Source organism: Crocodylus siamensis, chromosome 9 (genome assembly GCF_052110815.1).
Source record: "Crocodylus siamensis isolate JL-2025a chromosome 9, ASM5211081v1, whole genome shotgun sequence".
In the NCBI taxonomy this organism is placed as follows: domain Eukaryota; kingdom Metazoa; phylum Chordata; order Crocodylia; family Crocodylidae; genus Crocodylus; species Crocodylus siamensis.
Window position 1 is genome coordinate 38,416,906 of NC_143403.1, and position 17,062 is coordinate 38,433,967.

Consider the following 17,062-nt stretch of genomic DNA (forward strand, 5'->3'; position numbering starts at 1 on the left):
GGAGAGCCACTGATCAGGGATGATCTAGGTGTAGCTATGTGTATGTTCTACCGTGGGTTTTTCCCATAATTCTGGGGTTTGATGGTTGCCCTCCTCCTTTTCTGCTATATGTGGTAGGGTGTTTTTAAGCCTTCCCAGAGGCATTGAATGTTGGCTACAGCCAAGACTGGAGGCTTTGACTGGTGTGTGCCAGTGCTCCTGCTGGGAGAAAAGATGATGGTTCTTGGCTAGAGGACCCCTCTTGCCTCCCCAGTAAGGTTCAGACTGATCACCCTATTTGGGGTCAGGAAGGAATTTTACCCCATGGTCAGGTTGGTACAGACTGTGTGGGGGTTTTTGCCTTTCTCAGGGGTGGGGGGAGGAGCGTTATGGTGTGGCCCTCTACCTAGTGCTTCTTGAGTGTATATTGACAACATTTCATAGAAGCAGGACACTGGCTGCCATCATTCCCCTGCTTCTCCTGTGGCAGGTTAGGGTGTTAAGTCTACCTTGTGGGGTTGATGGTAGTCTATGGTCAGGGTTGACGGTAGTCTTATGTAGAATTTAGATTATGGTTTGTATGGGACAGTTTGGCAGTGGGTTGGATTAGATCAGTGATTCTCAACCTTTTTCACACCGAGATCCATTAGCATAATTATCAGCTTGCCTCGACCCACAACCCCCTCATCCTAACCCACATTCACTTGTTTCCCACTGTGAAGTTTGTTGGGACTTGTTTCCCACTGTGAAGCTCCGTGATCCCAGCCTGTGGGCAAGGACATCTGGGAGATGGTGAACCTCTAGTGGCCAGGGAGCTCCTTAAATCAAGCAGCAGTACCTAGTGATGAGATTCATGATCCAGGGCTTTCCTGAATATGTCTGCACTGCATGCACAGCCACCTCATAGCTTTTGGAAATCTGATTTTTTCAAGGGAATGAGGTCAGAGTGCATAGACACACACACAAATATGTTTATATCGCTGTAATTTACTTTCATTTTGTACAACAGTGTAAGTTGTAATGGGCTCCCGAATAGACAGATAAGCAGCTCTCCAAGGGTAGCTGCATGCAGTAGTCACTATGATAGTGTTAGAAATGCACAGCCTGCATTTCTCTCTTGATAGGAAGAAATGCTACTCAAGGTTTCTTACCTCCCCCCAGCTTCTCCCTAGTCTTTCTCATGCTGATTACAGAAGCTGGAATTCAATTATCTGTGTCCTTGAAAGGGGGCGGGATTTGAACTCTTGGCGACCTGTTGTAGTTTCTGGGCATGCTTAATTAGCTGATGCATATTTACCTCTCTGCCCTGCATACTTAAGTAGCTAATTATACTATGCATGCGATGTATGTAGTGATGTAACTACACGTATGCTTGTATGAAACGGAAGTAGCTGTAAGAGTTCCGGTGTCTGCACACGTGCTCAGGAGAGAGAAGATAAATTCCACTTGCAAATACCAATGCGGGGTTAGAGTAATTTGAGTACCTGACTCTGCTCTGACCTTTGTTTGCAAACAAATACAACCTTTTATGCCGGCAGCTGAGTGTATGTCTGTGATTTTTGCGGGCCTCCAAAGAAACGAACCGCTTTTGTGCAACAATAGCACATTGCTACTATATGGCAGGTGTCAGGTATTGGCCTGACTACTATGAACAAACACCTGCTAGGTCTGTGCAAAATGGAAGGATTCTGTTTCTACCAGCGTTTCGACGGTTTGATGAAACAGCATTTTGTTTCAACATTTGTTTCAAGTCGAAACAGCTGTTCGGTATCGTTCCATCAAAACATTTTTGTGTTTCAAGCCTATTTTGACGTTTTGCCCATAGGAAATAATGGGGAAGGTTGAAACAGGCTATAAATTTGTCATTTCTGGCCTGATTCCAATAAAACCTGCAGGATTGGTAGCCCCTTCTGAGGGCATAAAGCCTGCCAAGTTTCAAGGAGATAGGTGCAGGGGGTTTGAAGAAACTGCACCCCAAAGTCTTGAGAGCAAAACTCTTGTCACTTGTATGTATGTAACTACAGCGAGGTCAAAACTGCAGGCCTGCTACCGCTGCTGAGGCCACAAAGCCTGGCAGGTCTCAACAAGATAGGTGTAGCATGACTCTGGGTTCTGGGGCTCTGCACCTCTGGTTGTTGACAGGCAAAATTTGTGACGTGGGTGCTTGTGCAACTGTGTCTGTTGTGGGGCGGGGGACACCACTGCAGGCCTGGCTGCTAGGCCCTTCTGCGGCCACAAAGCCTGCCAGGTCTCAACGAGATAGGTGCAGTGGGACTCTGGGTTCTGGGGCCCTGCACCTCTGGCTGCAGGCAGGCAAAACTCGTGACATGGGTGGGTGACACTGTGTGTGTGTTCAGGTGCACTCTTCCTGGTGCTGGGGCCTCTACATAACACAGCAGTGTGCCCCAGTGAGGTCTCCTCCTCCCCTACAGCCTCAGTTCAGTCCACCACTGTAAATGGCGTGAGGTGAAAATAATGTAGCTGGTTCAAGAGCAATAACACCAGCAGCACCAGCAGCATCTAAGGTACCCAAACGGAACTGTCACAGAGCCTTTCTTGTTATAAAGGAATTGACAGCAAGAAGTAAAGATGTTGTGTTGGATATATGTTACTCATGGTGTGTGTGACGGCTTATCCTGTGTTTTTATGTTTGTATGTTTATTATGAAAAAAACCTGGAATAGTTAGAGAATATCTCTTAGGAAGCTTTCATGTTGAAAAACCCTTTGTCAGGCTGAGGAAGTACCTGCAGTTGGTGTGTCTCCTGGTTCTGGATGGAAGGAATAGTAAAGAAGCCAGAGGCTGGCCTGGCACGCAATGCAGGCAAGAAAACCAGTCAGTGAAAATGGAAATGGAGGCATCAGGGGGTGAGGGACAGGCTGGGGTGGGGAGCAGGGGAGCAAAGGGGGATATAACAGCTCAGGTAAAAGTGCAGAGGTGCCTGGGGTATCAGATGTCTGGCAGGTCGCCATGTGCCAGAACTCCACTGTCTATATTGAGTCCCTGAGTTTCTGTACCTACTACCTAGGAGGCTGATGAAGTGCAGTTCATAGGCCCAGTTCTGAAACCTGGCTTGTACATTCAAACAAGCACCTAACCTCATCACCAGAATGGAAGCCAACATCCTACTGTTCAAAACACAAAACCTGCCAACTATCTCCAGTACCCCCACAAGCTGCACACCAGAATCTATCAAACACAAGAATACCCAACTACCTGTGGGGGCACAGTCCTCACCAAAAAAAACACTATGCTTCCAGTCTCTCAAGCCTGATCCTGAGAGGGAACAAATTACAAACCACTTTTCAAAGCCAGGCCTATGAACTTCACTTTATCAGTCTCCTAGGTACAGAAACTCACAGACTCAATATTGATTAGACAGTGGAATTCTGACACACTGCAGCCTGCCAGACATCTGACTCTGCACTTTTATCTATGACGCTATATCCCCCTTCCCCCCACAGCCCCCTCCCCGCCTCAGTCCCTGACATCTCCATTTCCATTTTCACTGGCTGGCTTTCTTGCCTGCATTGTGGGCCAGGCCAGCCTCTGGCTTCTTTACTATTCCTTCCATCCAGGACCGGGAGACACACCAACTGCAGGTGCTTCCTCAGCCTGACAATGGCATCCCGGGCAGCTAAGCCGAGCACACCAGAAGCCTCAAAAAATGAACTGCAACCAGCAAGCATCAGGCCTGTCAAAGACGTGACAGTTCTGGGCGTTCCCCAGCCAGGACTGTGTGCATGCGTGCATTAGCTCAAGCTTTCACCAGGGGATCGTTGGTCCTGGCATTTACGGGACTGCAGTGCTACCAGCAGTCCCACCAGGCCTCCCTACCCTGGCAGGGTGCAGCTTTAGTGGTCATGCCCAGGACCTGGGGCCTCTTTCTTCCCCAATCCCATACCTCCAAGCTCATCCTGGCAGGGGAATAAGCTCAGCAGGGACATGGTTCCATAGTTTCTAGGGTTGGAAGGGACCTGAGCAGATCATCAAGTCCGACCCCCTGTCATGGCAGGAAAAAGTACTGGGGTCAAACGACCCTGGCAAGGTGTTCATCTAGCCTCCTCTTAAAGACCCCCAGGGTAGAAGCCAGCACCACTTCTCTTGGAAGTTGGTTTCAGATCCTAGCTGCCCTGACCATGAAGTAGCGCCTCCTGATTTCTAGCCTAATCTACCCTTTGCCAGCTTGTGACCGTTATTTCTTGTCACTCCTGGGAGTACTCGGAGGAACAGAGACTCCCCCAATGCCTGTTGGTCCCCTCTGACTAGTTTGTAAACAGCCAGATAGATAGATCCCCCCTCAGCCTTCTCTTGTGGAGGCTGAACAGGTTCAGGTCCCTTAGCCTGTCCTTGTAGGGCCTGCCCTGCTGCCCCCTGATCATGCAGGTGGCCCTCCTCTGGACCCTCTCCATGTTGTCCACATTCCTCCAGAAGTGTGGTGCCCAGAACTGGGCACAGTATTCCCACTGCGGCCTGACCAGTGCTGTAGAGAGGGGGAGGATCACCTCCTTGGACCTGCTTGAGATGCGTCTGTGGGTGCATGACAAGGTACGGTTGGCCTTCCTGACTGCAACTCTGCAATGCCGGCCCATGTTCATTTTGGCATCGATGATGACTCCAAGATCCTTTGCTGCCTCTGCACTGACAAGAAGGGAGTTCCGCAGCCTGTAGGTATGGTGCTGGTTCTTCCTCTCCAGGTGCAGCACCGTGTACTTGTCAGTGTTGAATCCCATCCTGTTCTCATCCGCCCACTCCTGTAACCTGTCTAGGTCCGATTGCAGCCTATTCCTCCCTTCTAGCGTGCCCACTTCACCCCACATCTTAGTGTTGTCTGTGAATTTGAACAGGGTGCTTTTTACCCCCATCGTCCAAGTCACTGATAAAAATGTTGAACACTGCAGGCCTGAGGACCGAGCCCTGCGGAACCCCACTGCCCACGTCCCTCCAGGTCGAAAATGACCCATCCACCACCACTCTCTGGGTGCGGCCCTCCAGCCAGTTGGTGACCCATTTGACCGTGTAGGTGTCAACACCACAGTCCCCAGTTTCTTAATGAGAATGGGGTGAGAGACAGTATCAAAGGCCTTCCTAAAGTCCAGAAAGACTACATGCACTGCTACACCTGCATCTAAGGATTTAGTGACCTGGTTGTAGAAGGCCACCAGGTTGGTCTGACAGGACCTGCCTCTAATGAACCCGGGTTGGTTGCCCCTAAGCATAATCTTCCCTGCTGGCCCCTTGTGGACATGCGCTATGATAATTCTCTCAAAAAGCTTCCCCAGGATCAAGGTAAGACTAACTGGCCTACAGTTTCCCGGGTCCTCCTTCCTCCCTTTTTTGAAGATAGGAACCACATTGGCCCTCTTCCAGTCCTCTGGCACCACACCAGAGCACCACGAGTGCTCGTACAGCTGTGCCAGGGGTCCTGCAATGACCTCAGCCAATTCCCTCAGCACCCTGGGGTGGAGATCGTCCGGACCAGCTGATTTGAATACATCCAGTCCCTCCAGAAGTTCCCTGACTGACCCTAGGTCTGGGTGCGCCTACCTTGGGGCCTACGGATGTCCTGGTTAGGGGGTGACCCGGTCCCTGCTCAGGAAAATGGAGGCAAAGAAATTGTTAAATAGGTTAGCTTTGTTGTCTGGTGTGATGATCAAATTTCCTAGCATGTCTTGCAGGGGCCCCACGTTACCCGATACCTTCTTTTTGCCCCCTATGTATTTAAAAAAGGAATTCATGTTGTCCTTGATCCGGGAAGCTAGTTTCAGTTCCATCTCTGCCTTGGCCTTCCTGACCTGCCCCCTGCATCCCCGAGCAACCGCAGTATAATCCTCCCTGGTAATGGCTTCTCTCTTCCATTGGGTGTGTGCCTCCCTTTTAGCTAGGAGACGACATGTTCTTCCCCTGCTGGCTGGTGATGCAGTTAGTGCCCCCTCCAGCTGACAGCGGGGCATTACCTAGTTTTTGAAAAAATCAAAAAAGGAAATAGGTGGGGACACAGTGCGGAGGGTGGCATTCACTCTGTCTGCACCTGGAGCTTGGGTAACCCCAGCAGTGGGAGGTTTACCTTCAGGAACACCAGCTGCTCCACCAAAGCAGGATCCAAGCAGGTGCGGTGGGGTATCACTACATCCCCAACAATGCTGAACGCCCTCTCACTTGGCACACTGGTCAGTGGACAGGACAGATGTTCCCGGGCTAGGTAGCCTTCAAGGTGTGAGTGCTACCTGCCTGATGCTGGGGCCTGGTGCCTCTGGACCCCACCATAGAAGCCATGCCCTTAGCCCATATTGGCAGCGCCTGTGGTGGAGGACAAGACTGGCTCATGGATGGCGTGCTGGCATGAGACAGTGGATCCCCCTGTTCCATGTCCCCCCTGCTCCGCCATTCTGCCTCCTGACTTTCTTTACCAGCAACTCTGTCCACTGATTCAGTATTTGGCTGCCACATATGGTGCCCTTCACCCTTGAGTCACACATGGTGGCCAGCACATGGACTGTACTGGACTGCAAGGGATCAAGCTGTTTACTGATGCCCTCCTTCAGCTGTTTCACCAGTGCCTGCATGTCTGGTGACAGTGGTCTGCCCCAGCCAGGAACACTGATCCCCTGGAAGCTCTCCATTTGGCTCTGACATTCCTTCACTATAGGGATCACCTGGCTAAGGAGGGTGTTACACCACAGGGGGGGTGAAAACTGCAGGGGTGGGGTGGTAGCACCTGGTGAGGCCACAAAGCCTGCCAAATTTCAAGAATATCGGTGCAGGAGCTTGGGGGGCCCTGCACCTCAAGCTGCTGACAGGAAAAACTCGTGATGTGGGTGGGTGCTTGGGCGACTGCATCTGCCTTGGGGCACAGGGGGTTGAAATCTAATGCAGGCCTGGGTGCTGGGCCCTGACCGGCCATGAAGCCTGCCAGCAGTGTGTGTGTCTTGCTGGGGGAGTCTGTCTTCTGGGGCCCTGCACCTCAAACTGCTGACAGGCAAAACTCATGATGTGGGTGGGTGACCCTGTGTGTATGTTAAGGTGCGCCCTTCCTGGCGCTGGGGCCTCTGCACAGTAGGGCAGTGCGCCCCAGTGAGGCCCCCTCCTACTAGGGCACAGCCTTAGTAAATTCCTATATAGAGTAAATTCTCTAGTAACCTTATCCAATGTAAGTACAAAATTCAAAAGAATACATCAATGAATATAATAACCAAATAAAAGCACCTACAAGAAAAAGGTATTCTGAAATCCCTCTTGCTAGGGTAACAAGCAGGGAATCCTTTAGAAAATCAGTGCCATCACTAGTTAGCTATGGTGGTCTGACGGTGAGCTGCTAGAACAGACGGCTCAGTAAGTGACCCCAAAGCAGAAAGCAGGGTCAGTTAAAATGCTGCCTTTTTTATGCAGTTTTTCTGTCCCTCCCCCAGAGCACAGGGGTTGGAAGGGACCTCAGGGAAGGGTGACAGTCACTGGCCAGCTACCCATCTCAATAATGAGAGCACTCCTTCCCCCACCTCACCTTCCCCCCCATCCCCTCCCTCCGCTTACTTTACTTTCTCCTTCCCTGCAGGAAAACCATTGAAAGTAAGCCTAGCTTCCTGGTCGAAACTCAAAATATCTCATTTTTCGAAACGTTTCAACCTGCTCTGTTTTGTTTCAACCCTGGTTTGAGCCTGCCTGTTCCATTTTGACTTTGTTTTGAGCCATTTCAACCTCGAAACAGCAGTGTTGAAACAAAACAGGCAGCAAAACTTCACACAGCCCTAATGCCTATCCTGGTGCAGTTTATAACTATACTAGTGTAATTTATAATGGTGTCGTTTTACCTCTCACTTTTCCTAGCACAATTCTACACTGGAGTTAAGTGAGCTATACAAGAGTTGGGCTGTACATCATGTGTCTGCTTCTGTACTATATACACTACTGTAAAGTCCTATTAGACCAGTGTGAATGTGTCATTTGTACATGGACATAGTTGGACCCAGGAAGCCTGGCTTATACATGACATGAGACTGAGAACATGAGGCACATAAAGGCTAATTCCTGTGACTCACCCTGGTAGTATTTCAGAATTGAAATACTTCAGTTTCTGATCTTTCTTTTACCAAAAGCTCAAGAGTTTGCAGAGAATCCCACGACGTGCACACACACACGGTTGCTACAATCAACACCCAGTGGCTTCTACTGTTGTGACACTTCTGCACAGATCTTCAAATGTGGTTAGCACCCAACAAGCACTGTAAATCTGGCCAGCCAATTTTCATCCCTCAACTCCTTCAGAAACCTAGCACTTAGGTTCTTGCAAACGTGGCCCTCACCTTCCAGGAGAAATGAGATACCAAATGCAGCTCATGGGTTCCAGTAGCAGTACTTAAGTTTATTTGTAAACTGTTCTTTGGTAAATAATAAGACAGAACTTGAAAAGAATGAACGAAAAAGAACAAAAAAGAAAAATCATTCACTCCAGAGGCAGGAATTTACAGGAAACCAACTAAAGAGAGAAATGGGTCGAGCCCAGGAAGAGAAATGGACTATCACCCTATTGAACACTTAGTCTAAATCAGAGCCACTGGTAGATGAGGTCATGCACTGCTGCCCCTGCCCCCACCGCTAGTGAGATTCTGCGACCCGGGTGGCAAGCAGATCAGCAAGTCTAGCCTTGGGGGTTTGGAGGTTGTTGGTCGGAGGCCCATCAGTTGCACACCGGCATTTGCTCCCTCCTCATCCACTTGAGCTTGCTCTCTCTTATCCGTCTTCATGGAAGTGGCAGGGTGGGGGAGATTTTGGAGGAGAGGGGGGTGGTGCCTCTCTACATGGGAGGCTCGCTGCAGAGCACAATTTCCAGTTCCTTGCGGTACAGCTTCCCCCCATCGGCAAGGCTCATGATGCTCTTTCTGTAGTTGGTGAGTTGCTGGATGTTCATTTCCTGGCAGACAGGAACACAGGGCTATGATGCAGAATAGCCCTCAAACATGAGACCAAATTTCAATGAGGTCTCAGTAACAGAGTGTACTGGGGTGAGCTGCCCTTCTTAGAAGGGTTCAGGGGACCCATAGAGCATGAGAACTGTGGGATGGTAGCAAAGCATGCTGGGAAGTAAAGCAATACAAAGGTCAAATGTCATCTTTTTGCTGCCTCCCTTCCCAGCATTCCTTGCTACTACTCCACAGCTATCTACTGTCTCAGGAGAGAGCTAGGGACTGGGTTTTTCATCTAAGAAAGGAGCAGGTGAACAGCAAGAGAAGAGTTCCTGAGTGTAAGGGTCTCTGGTGAGCCCCTGCACAGGAAGGACTAAGGACCCAGCCAGCAAAGGGACATGGGAAGCAGCCAGATCCAGAAGGAAGTGAAGGGCAGTGCTCTCATGCTGATTCAGACATACCTGGCACTGCTTTACAGTTACACAAAGGGGAGAGCAATTGTGACTCTGGGGCCTCTGCTGTCCCCACATCCCTCTGCATTTAATTCAGAGCAGACATTGCTGAGCACTGGGTACTCTTCTGTACCCATCTGAGTAGGTGCTGAGAACACTCCTAGTACATAGCGCTAGCACTGCAGATTTCCACTATTTCAGTATCCTGAAGGGCGGTGTCCTAGATGACAGGACAAGCTATAGCACCAGCATTATAAACTTGGAGCCAAGCCCCCCAGGGCAGTCACTTAGCCCCTTGACTACAGTGCTGGGGAATTTGGATTGCCCATGCTTGCTGTGGGCATGAAACATGCCCCCTCTGATGGGCTGTTCCCTGGGGAAGCAACAACACTCCACTCATATACACCAGAGACAAGAGTCACAGAGGCCATGACAGGAATCAGTTCTGCACTTAAGGGGAGATATACTGGAACAGCAGGATCAAGCTAACATGCATCTTCATGTGCCCCATTCCCCTTCATTCACTCACCTTCTTGTTTTTCTCATACAGGTCTTTCAAAAGGGCATCCAACTCATGCTCATCAATGTAGCCACTCCCATCCTGTTAGCAACAGCAGAGGAGAACATGCATGTTGATGAAGAAATGCTCACATCTGAGCCCAGCAGCCTGCGATCATGTGCCTCCAAACACAGCCTCTCCTCCCTTGGGGCATCTTGGTCTTACTGAGTTTGTCTATACACCTTCTGAGAACACTGTTGGGAAGCACTTCCCCATACAACCTCTCCTGCTCCCCACAGGTCAAACCTGGAAATGAGGCCTGAAGGTGACAAAGATCTCAAAAGTGGCAGGAGGAGTCACTCTCAGGGCAGCTTCACCATCTCATTTCTGGGTTTGGCATTATGGAGCATGAGTGGGTGGTAGAATGTATTTCTGAGTGGTACTTCCAGGTGCATCATAGCACCAGTAGAGGCATGACTTCTGGCACCTTTCAATGACTGGTCAGACATGTCACTCTCCCGTATCAGTCATAAAGGAGAACGGCCAGCACCTGGGAACAGCTCTCTGTCCAGTCTTTACTTCAAGGGACAATAGTCTGGAGTGCATTTCACTTCAAAATGTGTGTCATTACAACAGAGCTGGGGTGTCAAAGATCTGGCCCATGGAGCCCTACAATCCAGCCTGCAGTGCTGCCTGTGAATCTTGGACTGGCCCTGTATGTTGTATGGTCAGTTCAGGACATGTGCTGCATGTGCTGCCTGCATACTGTATCTGGTGTGTGTGGCCAGTCTGTGAGCCCAATTTGGCCCATACACTTAATTCAGCCCATGGGGCTGGATGAGTTTGATATCCCTGGTACTGATATTCCTCCTTCAGCTGCTGGATCAATAGTGATGCCAGTTACAGACATGTAAGGTCCTGAGCCACAGCAAACCAAAACACTGGAAAAACTCCCAGTAACTTAATTAGGCTTTGGACCCAGCCATGTCCTTGAAGTGACTCCCCTGCAAACAGTGGTGCCACAATGGTAGTGAAAGGAGAGTCCAGCCCCATACACTGAGTTTTAGGCACTCTTCAGTATGGTCAGCACTGTCACCTCCACTTAGCCTCCAGGCCAACAGTAGGAGCAGGCCAGGGAAGCAGGGGCTTTCACTCTTTCTTTAATATTAGGCTTCCATTCAGCCCTTAAGTCATTGCTTCCACCTATGTTCAGGCCCCTGGATCCCAGTGTTTGCTTCCCTCCAAGATCATATTCAAATAATTATGCACCTTCCATGTTCAGAGCTGCTCTAGGGCAGATCGCCAGCTGACCTATGGTGGCATAATTACCCTGCAACTCTGTGGGCCTATGCTTGTTTATACCAGCACAGGATCTAGCCTTCCCACTGTAGGTGATAGGGTCTGTCCTAGTATTTACAATGGTAAATGGGAGAGATTCCTGAATGCCTGCCCATGACAATCTAGGGAGAACCAGGGAGATGATTTGCTGAAAGGAGTTGTTCCTTCTGTACCAAGCTCAGATTTGAGATCCCTTTGTGCTCAAGCTTTTTTCCCCCTCCTGGCAAGCATTTTACCTTGTCATAAAAGGTAAAGATAGCATTGAACTCCTCAGAGGCCAGCTTCATTCCCTGGACAAATACAAGAGAAATAGATATGAGCCAGGACACTGGGGGTGGGGGGGATGAAGAGAACAGAACCAAAAGGAAATACAAAGGTTTCTCTTTTCTTTTTACCTGAAATTTAAGTAGGAAGTTTTCTTGCACAGGCAAAAGTCTGAAAAGAGATTGCCAGAGTGTAAGTCAGGGGAGCTGAGAAAAGGGACTCATAAGAGAAAGGGAGTCAGTAGCAGAGCTGGCTGGGAATTCTACAGGGCCATCTTTTTTCATCAAAGATGGCCAGCTGACCAAAGCCAAAACCTTTGTACAGGAATGTAACAAGAAACCCCTTCTTGCCTGCAGCCCCCCCAATCCCCCCACATTTTGTGCATTTCTTTTTCCTTCTAAGTATTGGCAGAGACCTAGCATACTCATTGCATGAGTGTGGCAAGGCTCAGAGCAAGCCAGAAAGCTGAAATGTTTTTCTGTAGAAGCAGCCGGCAAACTATATCTACATATCAATTGAGCTAAGTGTCATTAAAGAAAACAAAAAAAGTAAAATATCCACTTCAAAGCAAAGCCTGTAAAAGACAAGAAAAGCCAAGGTGCGTTGAAAGTATGACTGTAAATATATCCTGGTGAGCATATTCCCCCTTCAATTAACACCTATTTCCCAAAGCAAACTTCCCATATCTGTCTAAAGTTTATTCTAAATCACTCTACATGACTGCATCTAACCTAACTCACTGTCCCCAGTGGCCTTTTGAACCTCACTACCTCACACTGCATTTTTATATATTTCTCACAGTGCATTTTTATATTTCATCTGTCTCATCTTTACCCTGGCATTCTGTATTTTATGTTTTATACCTTTCAACTTTTAACAAATGTATTCTTTTGAGTAAGTCACACCTTGTATTACTAAAATTTTAAGAATGCATTGGAACTGTAATCACTGGAATTGTATTGCTGAATTAGGCCAGTCCCCCTGAGTAAATGCAAGTATGTATGAATCGGTAGATAACTGAATGACAAAGCAAGAGCCTCTGGCTGTTAATTGACAATAGCCTAGCCAGAGGAACTTACCATTACAAAACTGTACCATACAAGCCATTTTAAGCTTATCAAGCCACCTGAAACCTGCAATGACAGCCTTTGAGTCAATCAAGTCAGGGGTGGACTCCCAAAACTTCACCATGGGGGGGCAGGAGGGAGGAAGCCCCCAGTGACTAACAGCTGTCATGCACTACTAAATACCCATGTGGGACAGCGACCTCCGGATTAGACAGCCAAGATGATGCTGGGGGATCACACGAGTTTCCCAGACAGAAGGGATAAAAGTCAGTGAAGCATGACCCTCAGTGGCACCCCTTCATTCAGCATCCAACCTACTGAGACATAAGGACAAGCAGGCAACCCATTCTGGAGAAGACTCTACCTTGGAGGAAGCTGACCATTGACAGCAGACTCCAGCACCAGAGTCCCGAATAGGTATAAACCAACATTGGTGCTACACTCCAACTGCAGCAATTGTGTATGTGTGTAAGTGTGTGGGAGTGTGTGTTAAGGTGGCCAGTACCACTCATAACTCAAAGTTTGCATTTATGATTTTATTGGCAAACTTCACATCCTGTCTAATAAATCAGAATTTTTGATGATCCTGAGAGCTGGTCCTTTGTAGCCAACAGGAGAAAGTTACTTGTGATTAACTTCTTGACTCAAGTTTTTTCTTTAAAAGGTTTTAAACTGCCATTATGCCTCAATTTGATGCTTTTGGACATGAACGATTGCAGTTTTCTGGTTCAAAATGCCTTGTCATTTAGACAATTAAGTTAAGGAGAGTAAAATCACTGGAGCATTTCAGTTACACCAAGTTATATTTTTTTTTCATTTGCAAAGTTTGGGACCTTAACTTTTTGCTTCAATTGCAGACAGGAGTAATTTCTGAAATCTCCAGCTTTTTCAAGACAGGGGACTTCATTTTTCTGTGCAACACTGACCATGCGAGTGTCTTTCTCAGAGTACTGCAGGTTTACTCCTCAGCAGAGATCAGCCCCATCTGCTCTAGTATGGACTTACTGCATGCATCAGGCGAGTTATTGGGAGCTCTGTAAAGACAGGCTTCTAACCTGCTCTGCATCTGCAGCTTTATCATGGGAAATGTGGTCTGTTGCTTAAGGAGACTGACTCTGTTTTCATGCAGGTATAAATCAGAAGTAACGCCAGTGAAACCCATAGAGACGCACTGTTGTAAGAAGCAAGAGCCAGGTTGTAACAGCACAGGGTTTGATGTCCTTTACCTAGGAATGCTCTTGAGGCAGACTTCCTGCACAGCCTATAGAACAAGTTCTGAGGATACTTGGCTGCCCCTGGATGGGGAAGTAATCTGTGCAGGTAGGAGGTGGGCTGGGTTGAGGGATTTCATAATTTTGGTTGGTTGGTATTGGGGGAAGACTAGGAAGCCTGAGGAGAAAACAGTGTAAAGGGGCTCTTACCGGGCCATCTCTGACAGGCACAGCTTCCCGTCTCCATTTGTGTCAAACATCCGCAACTGTTGGGACACAAACCAGCAGCCAGTTAAGTAACCATCTCCTCACCCACCCAATCAGTCCTTGTAGCTAGGCCTTTGGCAAAGCAAGGGACTCAGCTGATGCAAAGTTAGGTACCTATTGGCAGTCAGAAAACTGGACTCGTTTGTTTCACAGTCCTGCAGGAAGGTTGGCTTGGTCCAGGGTGTGTCAGGGTAAGATCCCAGATGGGTTCAGCAGTGGAGTGGGGACCTGGGCTCCTCCTGTACTGCCCCTGTGCATCACTCAGATTTTCACTGTCCAGGCAGGCTCAGGGGTCAGGCAGCCACATTCCTGCTTTCCACAGCTATTGATATGGTTGCAGCTCTGCTGCAGCTGTGCCCACAGGAGGTGGAAGGAGCAGAATTGGGCCTATTCCCATGTGGACGGGAGTAGCAGGGTGCCTATCCCTCCCTCCAAACCATGCCCTTACTTACAATGGTCTGTGTATACTCCAGTAGCTTTGGCTCATCATAGGGCCTGTTTGCTTTCTTTAACAAGTCTGACAGGAAGCCCTGAAACAGGAAAGGACCTTGTGAGGGACAACACATTTAAAGCCCAGTGTTACAAATTCACTGGCACTTTCTAGGGAAAAGGTATCCCCATTGTCCTCTATTAAGAGCAAAGGGGCAGTGTCACATAAACCCTTGACAGCCAACCAGAGAATGGAACTGATAGGTCCCAAAGGAGATTCCATTCCATGTCTTTCCAGCCAAGGGAGGCAGCCAGAGTGCAAGAGCTGGTCTGGAAATGTCAGAGCTGGGATATTCAGAGGGCAAAGTGGCAGTGGTATCACTGGGTCAGTAGCTAGTATCATGGCAGTTCCACTGCTGTGCCAGTCTTATGGCACTGTAATGCTCAGCATGGATTTCTCTTGGACTAAAATTGGGCAAGGAGAGGTTATCTTGGGATACTCATTCCTCAGATAATTAAAGGAAAGCAGCATCTGCTCCCCTGTGTCTCTAGGGGCCATATTCAGCTTTGGTATCCATCAAACAAGGGGACTGTACCCAGTTCCACCAGGGTTGAATTTAACTTTAGGTTTGTTCATACAGGTCACAATAAGCTCTTGTGTGTAAGAAAGCCACCCAGGAGGTCACCCATTTCTTACTTTGCATTACCACCTAAAGCAGGGGTGGGCAAAATATGGCCCGTGGGACAGATCTGGACCACCAGCTGATTGGATCTGGCCCACAGGCAGGCACCCACCAATTAATTGTATCCAGCCCTGCCAGCAGCTGCCCCTCCTGTGCTCTACATGGGATTGAGTTCTGCCTGCTCCCACCTAGGGCAGCTCCCCTGCTAGAGGGTGCCAGCCCCAGCCAGTGGGTGTATCTTCTTGGCAAGGCTGCTGCTGCCACTGGCTAGGAAACTGCTGGGCTCCTCTGGCTTCCAGTGACTCATCTTCCTGTCCCTGCTGCAGTGCTCTGGGCAGGGAAGGGAAGCTGCAGCATTGAGGGGAGTGGGGTGGGCTCTGCCTTTGGTTCTGCTCATACATGGCTGGGTGGTTGAGCCTGTGGATGGAGGTGGGGCATGAAGATGCTTGGCTGCTCACAAAGCCTTGTTGGGCAGGCACAGGACAGGCAGGTGGGGTGGGAACAGCAGTAGCAGCCAGTGTGCACTTGGTGCTGCCCCCCCAGACAGGCAGGCAGGCACATAGGATGGAAGCAGCAGCAGGAGCAGAAGCCAACACAGTCTTGGTTGTAGCCCCATGGGGCAGGTGAAAGACAGAGACCAAGAGAACCAGTGGTGCCAGGCTTGGCTCCCTGTGCCCCACTCCCCTCTTGCAGGGGCTTCTCTTGCTGCCTGTGGGCAGCAGCTGCTTTCCCACTCTTTGCAGTGTGCTGGAGCCAGGCAGGGAGTGCTGATTCCCTCTTCTACCTCCCCCTGCTTGCAGAGGGGTTGGGCTCAGCCATATCACAAAGAACAGGCAGTGGGGAGGGGGTGGGGGGGAAGCCGGTTGGGGGGAGAAGCCCCCACATGTTCACACCCAACCCGCCCACACCCCAGCCAGTCCCCACTATACCCACACACTCCGTCTCCACCTCCACACACAGCCACCCCGTCACCATACCCACACCCCACATACACACCTACATTTCCCCATACATGCACCCACAGCCCCTCACACACCCAAACTATGCATCTCACACCCCCCACACATCCATACATACACCCCACACACTCCACCATATCCTCACACCCCACCAACCACTTATGTACTCCACACCCCCACATACCTCAAACATCCACATATGTACTCACCCCCCACACACCTACACCTCTCCACACATGCATCCACATGCCCTCACACACGCCACCCCACAACATACCCACACACACATCAAAGTCCCACATACCCGCACAACTCAACCACATCCACACATGCACCCCACACCCCACCATACACATCTCACATCCACACATATACCTACCCACAATATATAACTCCCCCCTGTCCCAAAGGAGTACTTTTGGGGCAAGGGGAGAGACTTCCAGTGGCAAAGGGCGGGGGTGGGACTTCTGGTCACAAGATGGTGACCAGAGGACGGAGGTACCTGTTAAGGGGTGGGGCTACCCTTGTGGCCCTCAACACCTCACTAAAATTCATTAAGCATCCCTCCAGCAGAAATAATTCCCAACCCCTGACCTAAAGCAATGTCTTTAAGAGTCCAGTCTCCTCTCCTCCCAGAGTGGCAATGACCTGCTCTCTGCAATCTTGTATGTGGGCTTGAGAAGCATCCCTAGGTCCAGTACTGGTATAAAGAGCTTCAGGTGAGCTCAGGAGAGCCTGGTTGATGTCCTCCACCTGAGGATCAGGCCCAGCATTTCTTGCTAGCATTTCTAGATCAGGCTCCTCACTCCCTAAAGAAAGGTACAGGACTGCCTTAATTATGGATATCTTACCTCACTCCTGCTAAGTTTTTTGAGACCAGATGCAGCTCAACAACCTTCTGAGTAAGAGGACACGCCATACTGTTCAAATAAGCAAAGATGCACTGAGCCTTTGCCATCAGAGTGGAACAGCTGGTGTTCCTAAACTAAGCCCTTAAAGGGGGAGAGGAAGCTGC

General features: G+C 49.4%; 1 protein-coding gene across 1 annotated transcript in view; it reads right to left on the reverse strand.

Annotated features, from left to right (window-relative positions):
• Positions 1-8,321: 8,321 nt before the first annotated feature.
• CALB2 (calbindin 2) overlaps positions 8,322-17,062 on the reverse strand; it is a 55,119-nt gene continuing 46,378 nt past the window's right edge. Inside the window, exons 6-11 of the mRNA XM_090063384.1 lie at positions 14,429-14,506; positions 13,920-13,975; positions 11,563-11,602; positions 11,404-11,457; positions 9,860-9,931; positions 8,322-8,886 (exon numbers count right to left, since the gene is read on the reverse strand). Coding sequence (XP_089919510.1) covers positions 8,770-8,886; positions 9,860-9,931; positions 11,404-11,457; positions 11,563-11,602; positions 13,920-13,975; positions 14,429-14,506 — 417 coding nt within the window. The 3' untranslated portion in view covers positions 8,322-8,769. The remainder of the gene's footprint in view (positions 8,887-9,859; positions 9,932-11,403; positions 11,458-11,562; positions 11,603-13,919; positions 13,976-14,428; positions 14,507-17,062) is intronic.